This window comes from Macrobrachium nipponense, chromosome 15 (genome assembly GCF_015104395.2).
Source record: "Macrobrachium nipponense isolate FS-2020 chromosome 15, ASM1510439v2, whole genome shotgun sequence".
In the NCBI taxonomy this organism is placed as follows: Eukaryota; Metazoa; Arthropoda; class Malacostraca; order Decapoda; family Palaemonidae; genus Macrobrachium; species Macrobrachium nipponense.
This window is the reverse complement of record NC_087208.1, coordinates 63,024,370-63,041,527: the sequence shown is the minus strand read 5'-3', so window position 1 is coordinate 63,041,527 and position 17,158 is coordinate 63,024,370. Positions and strand designations below refer to the sequence as shown.

Here is a 17,158-nt window from a genome sequence, read left to right as displayed (position 1 = left end):
CAAAATCCATATAAAATGTACTAGCACGAAAACAGCACACGCGAACATACAAAACTTGAAACAACTACCATCTGGGAGAGAGTGGGCGGAGCCCTTGTGACAGTGACTGAGTGGGACTATCTACTACAAGTCTTGTCTTTGAGGACACCTGACGTGGATTACATCTTAATGAAAGAAGTAAAAAATAAACAGACTTGTCGTTTCGTTGTTACTGAGACCAGGTCAACTTCGTTCTTTAGAATCTGTGATATTAACATATTTCTTCTGGGATTAACAGATCAAGTCTGTTCATTCAGTGTGCGCATGCTTGATATGGTCAGGGGTGCTGTTTTTAAGTGCTCTTTTCACTCTATTACCGGTCTTAAAATGCCACATTAATGTTAAGGTTTTTAAGACTATGTGGAATATCCTTAAAGTTATTACAGCTATATCTTCAGCGACCCCGATTGAGGACTAAGCTGAGGCGAAGACAAAAACATATCGGTACAAGTAAGGTTTTTTTTTTTGGTCATATATTATCCACCCTAATAATTCTGTTTTGGCATTCTCAATGGCCCGTCTAAAATTACATTTACCTTTGCTGACAAATATATTCGCATCTTGTTCAGGGTAAGTAAGTATACTTTAACTTCATTTGGATGCCTCATTGTTTGAAATTATATAAATGTCATGAACTACACGTATTGCACCTTTAGCACTCAGTTACCATGATGACGGGTTAATTTTTATTCAAAATACGGAGCTTGAATGTGAGAGGAATAATCATCAAAAATAGCCAGTTCTCATTTCGCTCGTAGGCTGAATGTAAGTCTCCAGTCTCACGCGATATATCCCAAAAATGCATAGGTTCGAATCCACAGTCATTTACAACAAGGTTCATGATGTATAATGTACCTGTATAGTTATATAATATGGTTTTGCTGTAATATTACACTGACTAGTCGTTTGATCACTGGAAATTAAGTAACGTTGGGTCTGGTCAGTATTTGGGTGGATGACTACTAAGAAAACTAGACGCCGTCAGCACTTTAAAAGCCCCTTGAACATCCGCGGGCAGGGCGTGGGGCTAACAACCTCACTCGATCAATACTCGCTCAAGACGTGAAGGGTGACACCTTCTGGAAACACCTGTCAAAAACAGGTTTCCCCCGTAGGGAGGTAGCGCCATCATTGCACCTCATTCGGTGCAATGTAGGCGTTCATTAAGGTTCGTTGCAGCGTCCCTTCGATCCTATACTATAGCTGCAACTACTTTCACTCCTTTTACTGTACTTCCGTTCATATTTTCTGTCTTCAGTTTTACTGTCCACTTTCCCCTATCAATTGTTTCATAGTGCAACTGCTTTGAGGTTTTCCTCCATAGCACCTTTCATACCTTCCACTGTCCATTTTTGTTTCAGCGCTGAATGGCCTTAGTTGCCCCAGTGCTTGGCATAATGCCAAAAATTTATACAAATCAAATATATTTAAATCGAAACAGGTTTCCCGAATATATAAGATATCATTGTATAAACAAGTATTTTGGAGAATTTCTCTTAGCGGCCATTCGAGTGTAGATGGTTCATAATTTTATTTATACAATTTAACTTATTAGAATAGAACAGTAATATAGAATTTCGGTCAAAGGCCAAGCGCTGGGACCTATGAGGCCATCCAGCGCTGAAACGGAAACTGACAGTAAAAAGGTTTGAAAGATGTAACGGAAGGAAAACCTCAAAGCAGTTGCACTATTAAAAAATTGATAGGAGAAGGGAGGGAGGAAGTAAGATGGAAAGAAGAGAATATGAACGGAGGTACAGTAAAAAGAATGAAAGGAGTTGCAGTTAGGGGCCGAAGGGAAGCTGCAAAGAACCTTAAGTAATGCCTACAGTGTACCGCATGAGGTGTGCTGACGGCACTACCCTCCTATGGGGACTCGAGCCTATCGACTACTGAGCACTAGGGATTCGAACTACTTGAGCAGGGCAGATCTTCTTCTTGATCCGGAAGGACGGGACGGCAGAGCAACTCTCTCTCTCTCTCTCTCTTGGGAGCTCCGGCATAATTGCCTCGTGTTTCAGGTGTGCTGCTATTAAAGGTTGCCACACTGACACATGTGAGGAAAGAGAGAGAGAGAGAGAGAGAGAGAGAGAGAGAGACGATGAGACACCACTCGGAACTCCCTAAATATTCAAATGACTCAGGGTTCAGGATGGCAGTTTTCCTGCATGTCAGGGTAATGGAATTTTATATGAAGAGATTCTTGGGACGGACAAACACGTCTTCGAAGATCTGAAATACACTTTTATTTTTGATCTTGTGTAAAGCGCCTATTGGCAGGATTTTGAAGCTACTACTTGCTCATAGATCTATAAAAAAAAGATCGTTGAAAGAAATGAACCCTAAAGAGATGTGTTGCATCTTATTTTATTTTTAGATGATACTACTTTTTAGTTAGATTTCGGGTTAGAAGGTATTGTCGTGTTTTGTAATTTGACAGTTTTATGAAAAGATCATCGGGTCATTATAAGAACGTCTACTGAGATCCTACAAACACTTTCATTTTTGCTTTTAAATAAAGCGCCTATTGGCAAGAAATTAAAGAAACTATTTGCTCAAAGATTACGAAAGGATCGTTAAGAGAGGTACTCCCAACAGAGTTCTGTAGCATGTTTTGTTTGATCTTTATTTTACTTTTAGACGAAACTAATTCTTAGTTAAATTCTCTTCTCTGAACTACAAAAATGCTGATTATTAATGAGCATTTGTCCAGAGGGATGGCAATTAAGTTACAGATCTCACTCATGTTAACGAGAATAGAATGGCTTTTTAAGAGACTTCCACGAACGAAACCAGCGCCTCAGTGGCGTGGTCGGTATGGTGTTGGCGTGCCACCACGGTGGCCACGAGACCGATTCTCAGGCATTCATTATTGAGTGAGAAATGTGAATTTCTGGTGATAGAAGTTCACTCTCAACGTGGTTCGGAAGTCACGTAAAGCCGTTGGTCCCGTTGCTGAATAACCACGGGTTCGATGCAACGTAAAAAAAAAAAAAAAAAAAAAAACATTACAAACAAACAAACGGACGAAACCGAGTACCGAACCTCCCCTGAAAAAGCGGGATGCCATATCTTAAAAACCAACCATAGAATCTTCTTGAAAATATCCCAGTATGTTTCCTACACGCAGATTAACTGCTGTTTATCATTGCTATCCAACCCTAAAACAACCTAACCTAACCTAACCTAACCTCGGGGCATGAAAAAAAATCTGGGCTGGTGCAATACTAATATACATCTCGGAAATTTGCTTACCACACCTTAATTCATCTGTTTGGGTCAATAAATCACACGCTGAAACAGACTTGGCTTACTAAATCTCATTGCAATTATATCTCAAACTAATATAAAACGAGTAGGTATAATGCATTAATTATTCATGGTTTAAACTATTTCAGCATTAAAGAGAAAGCTGAATTTTGAATATGAGGGATCCTTGCTTCCAATGTACCAGTATAAAGAATTTGGTTATGTATCTTTTTTATAGTTACGTCATCATGGAAACGAGAATTTCTTTTTATCGGACTCATTAATATTTCCTTTGATACTGCAACAGAGTTATCATTCGCAAGTGCTTTTTATATCAGACGTATTCCAGTAAAGGCGAGTGAACCCTTTTCTGTATATGCGTCTAAGCTTGGGACACACCATGAACCGACCTGGTTTAAACTTGTAGATTTCACGGTTTTGGTAAATAGCAATCAGAGTTGGGCCATGGATAAGGATTAAATGTATAAAAGAATAACAAGGAAATAAAATGTGTTCATAGTGATTTGAGTCCTGTCTGCTCAATCTACAACAGGACGCAGTTCCCGATGAAATTACTCACGCGTATTGACTGATAAGCCAAAATCAACTTTATCTCCAGTGGAATCATTTATCAGTGGCACAGACATGACTCACCAGGCCATACAGTATTTCGTTATCATCAAAATCCTAAAGGGGCTGAGTGGTATATATTGATCACGTACCTCAAGTTGAAATTATTTCTTGTTGGGCCAGATGTCGATAATTATCTAATATTTTTTTACTTTACTCGTTCTTACATACGCGCATGTATTCACCGAAGTGTCAAAATAGCAGTGTTTTTTTTTTTTTTTTTAAATTCATATGTCACTCTTATTAAATGCTGACGTAATTGTGGCTTCTGTTATTTTAAGAAAACATTTATTTAACTTTCTATGTCTTTTCTTATGCGCAATGTTAAGACTTTAAGAACAGAGACAAAAATAATGTCTCTGTTGTTCTACTTACGATCTTTTCCTATAGCTGTTTCATACGTATTGATAAATATTTATGTATGTATGGCTGTTTACACCTGGCAGCTAATTTACTCATGCGGCAATCTATATATATATATATATATATAATATATATATATATATATATATATATATATATAATATATATATATAATATAATATATAGATATATGTATTATAATATATTATATTATAATATATTATATTAATATATATATATATATATATATATATATATATATATATAATAGATGTATTTATGTATGTTTATGTATGTGCTAGCATAACTCTGAAACGCATTGAGCTATTCAACCAAGTTTGGTTTGCATATGGCTACCATCTAGAGATCAGCAGTGTTGGTAAGACATCACTTGCAACAAAGGGCACCAAAAGGGGGTTGGGGTAGGAAGGGCTTCCCTGAAAAGAGGCTGGTTCTGCCCGTAGACTTAGTAACTAAATAAACTTTACGAATTTATCATATCTAATTTTGGTATACATATGACTTACTATCTGGAAAAGAATACTGTAGGGTAAGACATCAATGGCACTGAAATGGGTGGCAGAGAGTGAGAGTGAGAGGGAGAGGAAGTAAGAGAGAGTAGAGAGGTTGTTAGGGAGGAGGAAGAGGGAAAAAGTGAGAGAGAGAGAGAGAGAGAGAGAGAGAGAGAGAGAGAGAGAGAGAGAGTTTATCGGTTGTCACTTAGAGTCGTCACAGGCAGCGCCGGGTTGGTCAGCTAGCACACATAAATGCAAAACACGTGAATGAGTTATTGCAGTGAATCGTTTCATAAAAGAGGTGAATCATTAGTGGAACAAATGAGTGTCTTTGTCAAATGACCAATTAAGGTCTAAACATTGCCCTTGAGGGAAAATTTCTCTTTTTATTTCCTTCCGTATTTCAGTGGAAAGCATATCCGACTGTACTGACAAACAGAGAAGTTAAGAGGTCATTGTAGGAGTTAAAATACACATAATTGGTGAATGTGACCAATGGACAATGATTATGTATTTATTAAAAAATTCGCACTTTATCTCTTTCGAGAGTTTGTGGGGAATTTTCTTAGAGTTATCTTGTTGTATCTGTGTTGTGGTGTAAAACACAACTGTGTGCATGTGCGTTGTGCGCGCGTGATTGCGGTATTATGAGTGGCATAGCCTCTGACTCGGTAAACTTTTACTTCTTTGTATTAAAGTAAGTAAAGTGGAAAAAACAGAATGGTTACGACATCAGTCTTTTGTAAAATTCTTTAACATTTCCTTATCTCTCTTAAGCCTGATTTTGATTTATTATCGCTGGTTTTGGTAGCTTGTACTCTCTGGAAATTAACGTAAAAGGACATGCGAGAGACCGTGTCTCGCCCTTTAAAATTCATAGGGCCGAGACGATATTGAAGATAAGATAACAGATAACTTACGCTGATGATCTATACTTTCACAATGTCAGCTCAAATTATTTTATTTAAACCTTCCTAAAACGCTGTGTTCAAGTGGTTTAAAGAGATATGCAATCATTCTTCCGTTATCTGTCTGTCTTCTCTCTCAAAAAAAACAAAAAAAAAAAAAAAAAAAAAAAAAATCTTGCGTGGTCATACTTTAGATTCTTGTCTTAATCTACCGTAATTTATCCAGTTACACGTTTGCTTCTTCGCATTTGTGTCAGCAACGAAAATGACTGAAGGAAAATACAAATCTTGTGTTCACAATAAAACACAATTTGATATTGTTTCATTTGAACTCGAGTCGAAACAATGGACGTCGTCACCGACTATCAATAAAAAAGTTATGTACTACCTTCCTCCATGATGATAAGATTGGTTTTAAAGTCCAAACTCAGCAGCGATCAATTCGGTCACATATCTGTATCATTTAGATTAGGAATAATCATGTTTGATCTCTTTAGATGCGAGGAAGAAGAGAAAGAGGAGGAGAAGAAGAAGAAGGAGAAGAAAAATAGGAAGAAGAGATGTAGTAGTAGTAGTAGTAGTAGTAGTGGGTGGGATAAGCCTTTGAAACGGCTCCCTTGCTTCTTTTATTCCTCCTTTGTTTGTGTTTGCTTGAGCTTCTTCTCTCTGAAATACCACATTTCTTTTATAAAATCTTTCCTATTCTCCACTTCCTCCCATTCATTAGTACTACAATAAGATTATATTTGCTACTAATTCCTCTTTATTTTCTTGATATGGTTGCTGCATAAAGCTATTCTATTTCTAATTTCATTGTATGCTGGACAGTAAAGTGAAGAAGTGTTCTAAATTTTATTTTCATTCCTCACAGTATAAACATTTTGTATCTTCTCCTTTTATCCTATTTCTATCATTTAATCCTAGTATACCTAGTCTGGCCCTACTGATCAGCATTGTTTTTTCAGTGTTATCATACCAGATTTCTTCTCTTATGCTTTCTTTATATTTTCTGTAGATTCTTAATGTTGACTTTTCATTCATTTCTTTCTGCCATATTTTTCTGTCCCAATTGTTTATTATTTCTCTTAACTGTTTGTCTTTAACTGCTTCAATTTTACTTAAGTTTATGTTTAGTTCTTTCATATACTCTTTTACTTGCATTATCCAGGGGTTTTTTTTTGTTTTCATACTGATCCATTGTTATCTCATATAGGAGCCTATTTCCACCATTCTTTAGTGTATGTTTCAGGTAGAAAAGTTTATTCTTGATATCTCTATTGTTGGCAGGAGAGGCCCTACTATTCAGATCTTAACGCACACAACTTGCTGTGTAACTTGGCGCTTTCATATTGTTCTGTATACTTTATTATCTATCTTCTGCAATTCATTTATTGTTTTCCTGTCAAGTTTCATTACTTCCATCGCATACATGAATGAAGGCATCGCTAGTCCTTTATTTCCAGTACAATTTTCCTATTTTTACCCTGCTACAGCTTTTATTGATGACTGCATTAGCCATATTTGCCATCTGCTTTGCTTTAATTTGGGCCTTTTTATCTGTTCTCTGAAGCAGTCTTTCATGTTGCTGATTGTTACTCCTAGGTATTTAATATTCTTAACTATTTTTATTCCTTCTATGTTGTTCCATATTCTCCACATCATCGATACTGTACCAGTCGTTGTATATTAGTATGTTACTCTTGTCCTTGTTTATGTTTAGGCCACATTCACTTGCGATTTCCATAAGGGTTTTTATTGATTTGTTATTTCTTCTAGTGTGTGCCCCTAGTATTAATCCGTCGTCTGCATATAGTAGTGCCACTATCCTTATTACTATCATTTCTGAAACCTTCTGTTGTATTTTCTAATTTTTCTATTATCAAGTACGTTATTAATAGAAAGAATATGGTTGAGCCATTGCATGCTGTCTTATTCCATTGGTTACGTTTAGTTCTTGTTCTGTATTTGTTGAGGCATAGCTTGTTACGTCATTTGTGTATATCTTTGCAACTGTATTTATTACTTCTGCATGTAGCCTGTATTTCATCATGACCTCAATGAGCTTTTTCCTATTAACCGAGTCAAATGCTTTTTGGAAGTCTATTGATACTACAAATAATGGGTCGTTCCTTTCTTCTGTAAGTCTCTTGTATGCAGTATTGTAAGATATATAAATTATCGATTCCTCTCCTTTGTGCGGTAAAGCCTGATTGTAGTTCATTCATTTTTTCCTATATTTCTAATGTTTTTGTACTATTTTGGTTCTCAGGATCCCCATGAAGATTTTATATGATGCATTGTTAGAGCAATTGGCCTTAGATCTTTGACTGTGGGGTTTTTGTTTTTGTTTTTTTGGGCGTAAGTGTTGTTTTTGACTTAAACCAGCTTTTCTGCGTTTTCCTGCCTTCAGTATATTATTTAAACATTCTGCCAATTCTTTTTGAAGGTTGTTACTTTGTAATAGTAATTTGAACAGTACTGGCTTCATTCCATCTGGTCCTGGTGCTTTATTTGTCTTCATTTTCTCAAGTTGATTTTTTACATCTTCTTCTGTTATGTTGATTTCTTCCATGGGTCTGATCTCTGTCTCTGTTGAGTCATACACTCCATGCATATGTTCCCTTAAAGATATATGGCATTTCATCTGCTGTCCTAATCTTTTCACTATTTCTTCCATGTCATGTTTGTACTGTTCTTTCTTGCTTTCATTCCATATCTCTCCTATTTTGTTTTCTTCTTTTTGGTATATTGTTTCCCAGAATTTTACAGCTCTTTCCTAGGGTTTCGTCCTTCATCTCTTGCTTATTTTCATCGAATATTCTTATCCATTCTTTTTCTGACGTGGTCTTTCCTCTCAGCATGTCTATATATTCCAGATTTTCCTGTGTCCTGTTTTTTTATCATTCATTATCTCATTTCTAATCTTTTCTTCATATTTCTTCATATGCTTTCTTTATATTATCTGTACTTTTTGTTTTTGTTTAAGATTATTGCTTCTTCATAGTATCTTTTTTCTTCTATTTCTTGTGGCTTTCCTTTTTAATTTGTTATATACCCTTCTTTGGCTTATTTCTTTCTTTATTTCTTTGTTGACCCATACTGGTTCTATTTCTTCTTGCTTTCCTGTCTTTAACCTTCTTTTGATTATCTTCTCTAAGTTATTTGTTTTTGCTTCACTCATTGTTTCTTCCAACTGGTTAGATCTCCTTTTCTGTCTTGTGGCTTACTTTAAACTCTATAGTATTCAAGGTATTTCCTGTAGACTCTTCTGTAACTTTCAAATATTTGATTTCTTTTGTTTCATTTCTGAATGTTTTCCTTACTTTAGTGTTCATTTTGAATTGGACCTTTATGAGGTGATGGTCTGAATAGATCATATTCATATTTTCCCTCGTCTATCTCCTATATTCATATATTTTTATACATATTTTGGTTGACTAGGGCAAAGTCTATAGCACTGTTCTGATCTCCTCTACTCCAGATTATCTCTCCTTTGCAGCTGGGATCATCCATTTAATAGCGTTAGGTCATATTTTTCATTAGGTCCATAACATATTTTCCGTTTTGATCAAGTTCTTGTGTCCCTATGAAACCTAAGTGCCCATTGAAATCCCCAAGGACTATCATAGGCAGGTCTGTGGATTTTTCTATGGCTACATGTAAGGCCTTACTTATTTGTTTATTTCTTTCTTTATCACTAGTTGACATGTAGACCAAGAATTATGTTGAATATTGTTGTTTTCTATAGTTAACCTTTACTATTAGAGAATGTCCTTTGTGTTCCGACTTTTCTTTTTCTATCTGGATCTCTCCTTTGGTTCTATACATTATTAGTAGGCCCTCCCCTCCTTTCGTGTCGTCTTCATCTCTCATCGAGTCTACCACTCTGATGCTTGTTTGGAATAGTAATTTTTGCTGTTTAAGGTGTGTTTTCTGTATGCATATAATTGTTGTTTTCTTTTGTTATTTCCACTAGCTCGATTATTTTTGCTTTTTGTCAGTCCCCTTGGGTGTTTATAAGCTTTATTTCAAGATTTCTTGATATATTCTTCTGTCTTGCTCACTAATTTTTCACTTTCTCTATTTACAAAATTGCTTCTACCGTCCTAACCATTTATCTATCTTTTGCAAACCACTTTTTTTTCTTCTAGGTCTAATAGTCTAGATTGTTACTGAAATTACTTCCTTCACATACCTGCCCTAAACTAATTTCCCTTCTTCTACTTCCTTCTCAGAGCTCTTAACATTACTACTATATATTCTATTTTCTCCTAAATCTAATTTATTTACACTCATAAAAAAATTATTACTCCCTATCTCTAAATTATTTACAATTCTATCTACTTTACATTTTCCTACCTCTAACTCATTTACACTTCTAACAATTCTTTTGTTTCTATCTATATTCCCCCCCTGGATTTCCTTTTTAGAGCATTCTAGTCGTCTGAAAGTTTTCTCTTCTCTTCAGCTCTCCCTTACTTATGAACCATCCTTCTCTTTGTTATCCTGCTTTTTCTTTAATTCAGATCATTATTAATATGCTATCTTTTTCTCTTTCTTTAGCAGTCATGCTCGGAACTATAGATATTTTTTTGTAAATATCCTCTTTGCATTCCTAGCAGTCTGGCATTTTTTAATATGTTCCACTTTTCCCTCTCATGGCTGAGTTTCACTAGAAGTGGTCTGGGCCTTGATCTGCCTATCGCCTCATTGTTTTGACCTTGTTGCAGTCGTGGCCTACCTAACCTTACTACATCTTTAATATTCCATTCATCTTTATTAAGGTTAAGTTCTTTTGTGAATATTTCGTTGCACCTCTCTTCATCTAGCTTCAAGTTCTCTGTTTCCTCTCCTGTTATATGCTCTGGCAGGTTGAATATGATTAGGTTTTCCTTCCTTCTGTCTTTGTCCTGGGCCTCTCTTATTTCTTCCTGAATTGTTTCCCTTATTCCACTGCTGCTGAGGATCTCTTCCTTTATGTCTTTTTGCTAGGGTTTCTTTAGTAGTAGTAGTACTAGTGGTTTAGTCACTCCTGTGTATCGGCTCAATAATGAAATTCCTGGTTTCTGGTTCGTGGTTCCTCGTTGCCCTCTCAACAGCTCTTTGGGAGTGGGTGCACTTCTCGTGTAGGTGCAAAGTCGTCTGCAGAGACCGTTGTACTGGTGGTAGAGATACTCCCTTGTACCGGGTCAAGAATGAAACTCCTGGTTTCTGGTTCAAGGTTCCAACTTCCATGTTGCTCTCTTGACAACTTTTGCCTGTGGGTGCACACTTTTCATGTAGGAGCAAAGCTCTGTTCTAGTCTGCGGAGTTCGTAGTACTAGTGGTAGAGACATTCCTTTATACTGGCTCAATAATGAAATTCCTGGTTTCTAGTTCACAGTTCCACGTTGCCCTCTCAACAGCTCTTTGACAGTGGGTGCACTTCTCGTGTAGGCGCAAACCGCTGTAGTCTGCAGAGTTCATCATCATCAGATACCTCCTGCACAGATGGACGTCATCATCCGATTATATTTATCTCTTGTTTCCTACGGCTGCCTTATTCATCGTACCACACTTTTTTCATTTTTTTACAGCAAAACAAAATAATGCTGGGTAGCCTCAAAAACCTATCAAGACAACACAGACAAACTCACCTTCATTTCTACTCCTGTGTTTTTCTAGTAACTAACAAAATAAATCTCTCGGCTGCATTGCAATGATATCTTTTTTCGCATTTAGTTTTTCAATGTATCTACTTCATTCATTTTCATTTACAAACTTCAACTTTGTCATTCCGTGAGGCCTTGGTTTCTGTGCTTTCTTACCTCATCTATCTTAATTTCATACAATTTGAATGTTATTAAAGACTTTTTCTCCCCTGCCTCATTGTTATTGCTTCCTTATTTTGATTTTCCACTTTTCCCCTATCCTCAGTGATATTCTCCCCTGACCATTATTCCAGTCTTTAATCATCGTATGTCGTAATCCTTTCCATTCTTTAATTCTCCTTTCTTTTGTCACCTCCTAAAGCCTCAGTATTTGCAAATATCGTGGGTACTACACTTTCTCACACATTACTATTTTTATCTGTATTGGCGGGAAGTCCTACTAGGCTAACATATCCATATTTCCGAATATCCTGAGTCATATATTCAATTCGTCCTTGTCTTTTCTTATTCTTCCAAGAAGAGGCAAGGATATTCAGAAATATGGATATGTTAGCCTAGTATGACTTCTCTCCTATACGCATAAGACTAGATATATGTGAGAAAGTGTAGTAACCCACGATATTTGCAAATACTGAGACTTTAAGAGATGACAAAATAAAGAGGAATTAATTAATACTGTTCCCTTTAGTAAAGCTCTTAAACATTTTTTTTATGTTTTCGATACTTCCAGTTTAAACCCTTCCTTCAGCTTTCTTATGTTTTTATTATTTATTTCCTGTAACTTATATTTGAAGCCTTTTGAGTCACGCAACGTTGGAGACGATGATGACTATGATTACTGATATTGCCAACTTCCGTGCATTGGTGCTTCAAGAATTTTTGCCTATTTAGCTCCTGACCATCGATTGCTTGTAGGTGCCATTACCTTTTTAGTTTTCTGAAAAGAAAACCATTGTGCTGGACTTTTCTGTCCGTCCGCACTTTTTGCTGTCCCCATTTTTGCTGGCCGCCCTCAGATCTTAAAAACTACTGAGGTTAGAGGGCTGCAAATGGGTATGTTGATCATCCATCCTCCGATCATCAAACGTACCAAATTGCAGCCCTCTAAGCCTGTGTATGTGTGTGTTTATATTGATTTTATCTAAGGTTAAAGTTAGCCCTAATCGTGCATCTGGCAACGATATAGGCTACCACCGGGCCGTGGTTCAAGTTTCATGGGCTGCGGCTCATACAGCATTATACCTAGACTACCGAAAGAAAGATAGATCTATTTTCGGTGGCCTTGATCATACGATGTACAGAAAACTCGATTGAACCTAAGAAACATGGGCGCTTCTGGGAAACATTATATCATCCATATATACCAAAACTTCTATTCTTATATATGTTATTGCTACGGCGAATTTCCCACAATTTCTTTCTATCTCGCTTCCATCGTCATCGCATTACGTTCCTCATCTAATTTGTAAATGAACAGGGCGTCACTTCTTATTTTTTTTATTATTATTTTTTTTTACTGATTCTTGAATACGATCTATCAGACTAAGGTGCCAAAACATTTGTATCCATCCCCAAACCTTATGTAGATGGAGGTCCCAAGTATCTGATTTGGCGATATAAGACGATATATCTCTTGATTTGGAGACATCCAAGTGTACACATTGTATAAGGTGTTATTTTGCAGCGGAGATATTTACAGTAGATAACAAGGCTATGTGTGACTGAATTTCTCACACGAACTGTACTAGATATTAATAATCATGACGATAATTAAAATAATGAGGATAGACCTGTCCGGACAATTACTACTCCATTATAATATAATAATTAATAATATAATAATAACAATAATAATATACCCTATGTCATTTAAAACATACTTCTGACCAAGGTTTACACAGTGACATTTCAGCCAAGACGGCATTTTTCGAGATGAAATATCAAGTTCTTAAGAAAATGACATTTCCTCTTGACTTTTAGAAATTGATTGGAATTCGAATGACTCATGGGGGTGGTATCTATTATTTATTGTTTATTTACTTAAGTATCTCGTGTTAAAACTGCTTGGAAATATCTTTCGTCTCATTCCCCTCCCCCACTACAAAGACTCCCATATATAACCTTTCCACCTTTCAGAGGTACGGTTATCTACATAGCTCCAAATTCTCATTTTCTAACTGGTGTCTACGCTTCCTGGTTCCTGGTTCTGGGTTCCTAAGCGCTCATCCACAATTGCGAGCGCACTACACTGTTTATGAGGTGCAAAGCTTTATTCTCTTAATTATTTACTTTACTCATTATTTAGTTTACTTTATGTTACTTCAAAATGTTTATTTTAACTCATCTTTATTACCCCTTTTTTGCAACAAAAATAACCGCGAAAAATTACAGATATTTCTAAATTATATATAATACAATATTTCTACTTTGATCAAATTATTTTGAGATTGAGAAATATTTTCTTCATCTTTTTTTTAAAGACTCCTACAATCCAGCCTTTAAAAAGGCAGGCTCTCTCTCTCTCTCTCTCTCTCTCTCTCTCTCTCTCTCTCTCTCTCTCTCTCTCTCTCTCTCTCGTTTCAGGACTGGGACAAAAAAGGCCATTAAGTTTTCCGTTCCACTGGACTTTGCTCTTAAGATATACATTATTATTATTATTATTATTATTATTATTATTATTATTATTATTATTATTATTATTATTATTAGTTATTATTATTATTATTATTATTATTATTATTCAAAAGATAAAACCTATTCATATGGAACAAATCCACAAGGGCAGTTTAAGTTTCCACTGGGAAGGGCAGCGTTCTCACCTGATTAAAAAAAAAAAAATGACATTTGTACTTCCCATGGGAACCCTAAAGGAGATTTTTTTTTCTCATAAAGCCTTTGCAGGTGTCATCTTTGGACCTTGGGTGCCATGAAGTGTTTGTAAAGAAAGATAGATATTTTTATAGGTAGACAACAAGTAGTACTATGGCACTATTAAGTGTCATGAGGTAATCAGAGCTCGCAGAGTTGAAATGAATGGTACTACAGCTATAAATCTTTTCGATAATGACTGCTGAGATATATTGTAAAAGCTCTGCTTGTATATGCCGGCAGATATATTCCTAAGCGTGAGTGTCTATATAAAATAAGGGCATATGGTTATTAAAGATTTTGTTATTTTGTTAACGGAAGAGGAAATGATGTATAGCAACCTGAGGACATAACAGGTAATATTAATCTGAAATGAGTCAATAAATGGGATCATAAGGACCAAAATTTCACAATAATATTAAGATATTAGCTTTAATTGCTAGACGTTAATGTTAGTCATCTAGGCCAATCAGTTTATTCAGTCAATAAGAGCATAGAAAAGGTAAGAAGTAGAGAGACAGAAAGAAGAAAACGTATGAAAACGTCTAAGAAAGAGGAAAGACTGAAGCAGAGTGGGTCGAGACGAGGTGGTGTGTGAATAAAGAGGCTGTTTAAGAACCAGTAGATACTTTGAAGCATAGAAATTACGATATCTCATATACAATTGAAATTAGCTTTGTTGGAACCTTTTACATTAAACCAGAAGGAATGTTAGTGTTAGATGTTCTATTAAAAATATTCTGTTACGAGAGAGAAAGCAGACAAGAAAGGTTACATGGTTGCAGAATGGCAAAGGGTTGCTGGAGCATCCTTGCAAACAAATTAAGAGGATTTGAAGATATAACACCTGAACTCACAGTAAGATCCAGATACAACTGGTTAGGATTCATCGCCCTGCTCTCTTACTTTCATCTACAACACACACACACACACAGATATATATATATATATATATATATATATATATATATATATATATGTATATATATATATATATATATATGTATATATATATATATATATATATATATATATATACATATATATATATATATATATATATATATATATATATAATATTACATGTTTATTTATTTGTACATACAGCACGTGTCAGCAAGTCGACTTGTAAACAAGGAGCGAAGACCATTTTAATTCTGGCCGCGTAGAATGTAATCGACTGGCGCATGACCTTAGAAGTATTAGCAAATTACAGAGAAAGCAACCATTCTCAATTAAACATGCATGCAAGTCTCTCGAGAATCACGATGACGTTCGTTGGCTGCTTACATTGACTTCGACTGAAGGAGGCTTCCGGGTCTGGAAAGAAAAATAACATTTAAAGTTTAATTTTGAGTATTTGAGTCACTTCTGTCCAGATTATAGATTGTGAGGAATGATTTTCATTTAATAGATTTGAATGTCTTTACTTGACACCGAAAAGTCTGCTTTGTGTGTCACCGAAGTTTTAGCCATAATATATAACACTATCTTGCATTGTGTACATTATTATAAAAACAGTGCATGAAATTATATTTTTCTTGTAGTAATCCTTTCATGTTAAACGACTCACGTGTACTTAAAGCGAGAAAAATATGTTTCAGAATTTCCCCGGTTGATTTCTCCATGGTCTCATTTATTTGTAATTATCGTCAAGGCCACGGTGAATGCGTGCGATAAATCAGCAAAGCTAGTGTAGCATAATGTATTATTGCTAACCTATTACGATTGTTTTTGTAAATGAGCTATGGTCGTTTTCCTAGAACGAAAAAAACTAGTTCGGGACGACTGTGTACGATAATTACTTCTTGATTAAGGAAAACCTAAAAGTAATAGTAATTGAGAGAAATTTTCTTGACTGTTTTGTAAATGCTTTGATGTGATTGTATAAAGAGATAAAATTATAACGATAAGAATATTTATATCGAGGTTTTCTTATGATTTCTTTGACATTGAAGCTGGTCGCGGCTGTCAAGCGTACGATAATCTCCACCAGATCTGGAAGACTGCTGTGTTTACATTTTGGTCTCAGGGTCTGGCATTCCCTCAAATGTTGGTTGATCAAGATGTTCCCTTCGCGTTCCCTCTCTATAGTGATTAACTTCTGCCTGTGTATGTGTGTCATTGCGTTTATCCGTCCAGCAGTAGTTGGTGCCGAGTACAATGGAACCTTGGAATTAGTACAACTGGTGAGATAATGATTATGTAAGGAAAAGTCGTCCTGTAAAGTGTAGGACACACCGCTTTCCTTGTCCCTTCGCTGGGAAGAGGGACAGGTCTTGCAATATGGTATATTAATAATTCATTGTTAATTTAGTTACCTTGGGAGGTAATTGGTGTCAGTCTACATATGTAAGATGTACTTAGTGACAATTTGCTGATCAAAATGGACCTACCTACTCTAGCTAACCAGTAACCAACCCCATTGCGCAGATAAGGTCAACCGTAGGATAGGTACCTAACCTACCTATTAGGCTAGCTACAGCTTGCAGTGGTAGTCCAGGCCAGGCTAGTCGTTGGTGTTAAATTTAATTGGTATACACTGCAATTTCTTGATTTATCATTAATACTCTCTATGGTATGTTAGTCTGTTAGGTACAACTGAATACCGTTCCCCTCTGGTTCGATAACCACCAGTAGGCTATACTTGCAAAGTGGGTGCCATGTTAAATATCAGCACCCGAGGGATGAAAATAAAAACATGACTAAAAGACAGTAAATAGTATCACAAACATAAAGAGAAGACATGCACAAAATCATAAATACTAATAGGTAGTAAATATTCCGGTTGGTCGCTGGCCAGAACTAGAACAGGGAAATAGTCTTCAGTTTTACTTATTATTATTTTCAGAAGTTAGCCTATTAGCCTACTATCCTAAGTTAGGTACTAACTTATTCTAGGGATTTTATGAATTAGAATTATGTGCAAAAAGGT

At 35.8% G+C, this 17,158-nt stretch overlaps 1 protein-coding gene across 4 annotated transcripts in view; it reads left to right on the top strand.

The window, feature by feature from the left end:
• Positions 1-17,158, top strand: part of LOC135195013 (prostatic acid phosphatase-like) — a 113,065-nt gene that overhangs the window by 10,555 nt on the left and 85,352 nt on the right. Inside the window, exon 1 of one of the 4 annotated variants that reach the window (XM_064221287.1) lies at positions 16,221-16,428. The exons of 1 other annotated variant lie outside the window; for it this stretch is intronic. Coding sequence is in view for 2 of the 3 variants with exons in the window: in XM_064221285.1 (XP_064077355.1) it covers positions 16,290-16,412 (123 nt within the window). In the remaining variant the exon portion in view is untranslated. Of the gene's footprint in view, positions 1-16,220; positions 16,429-16,493; positions 16,513-17,158 lie in introns of those variants that run through there. 2 more of the 4 variants (XM_064221285.1, XM_064221286.1) reach the window with 2 other exon arrangements.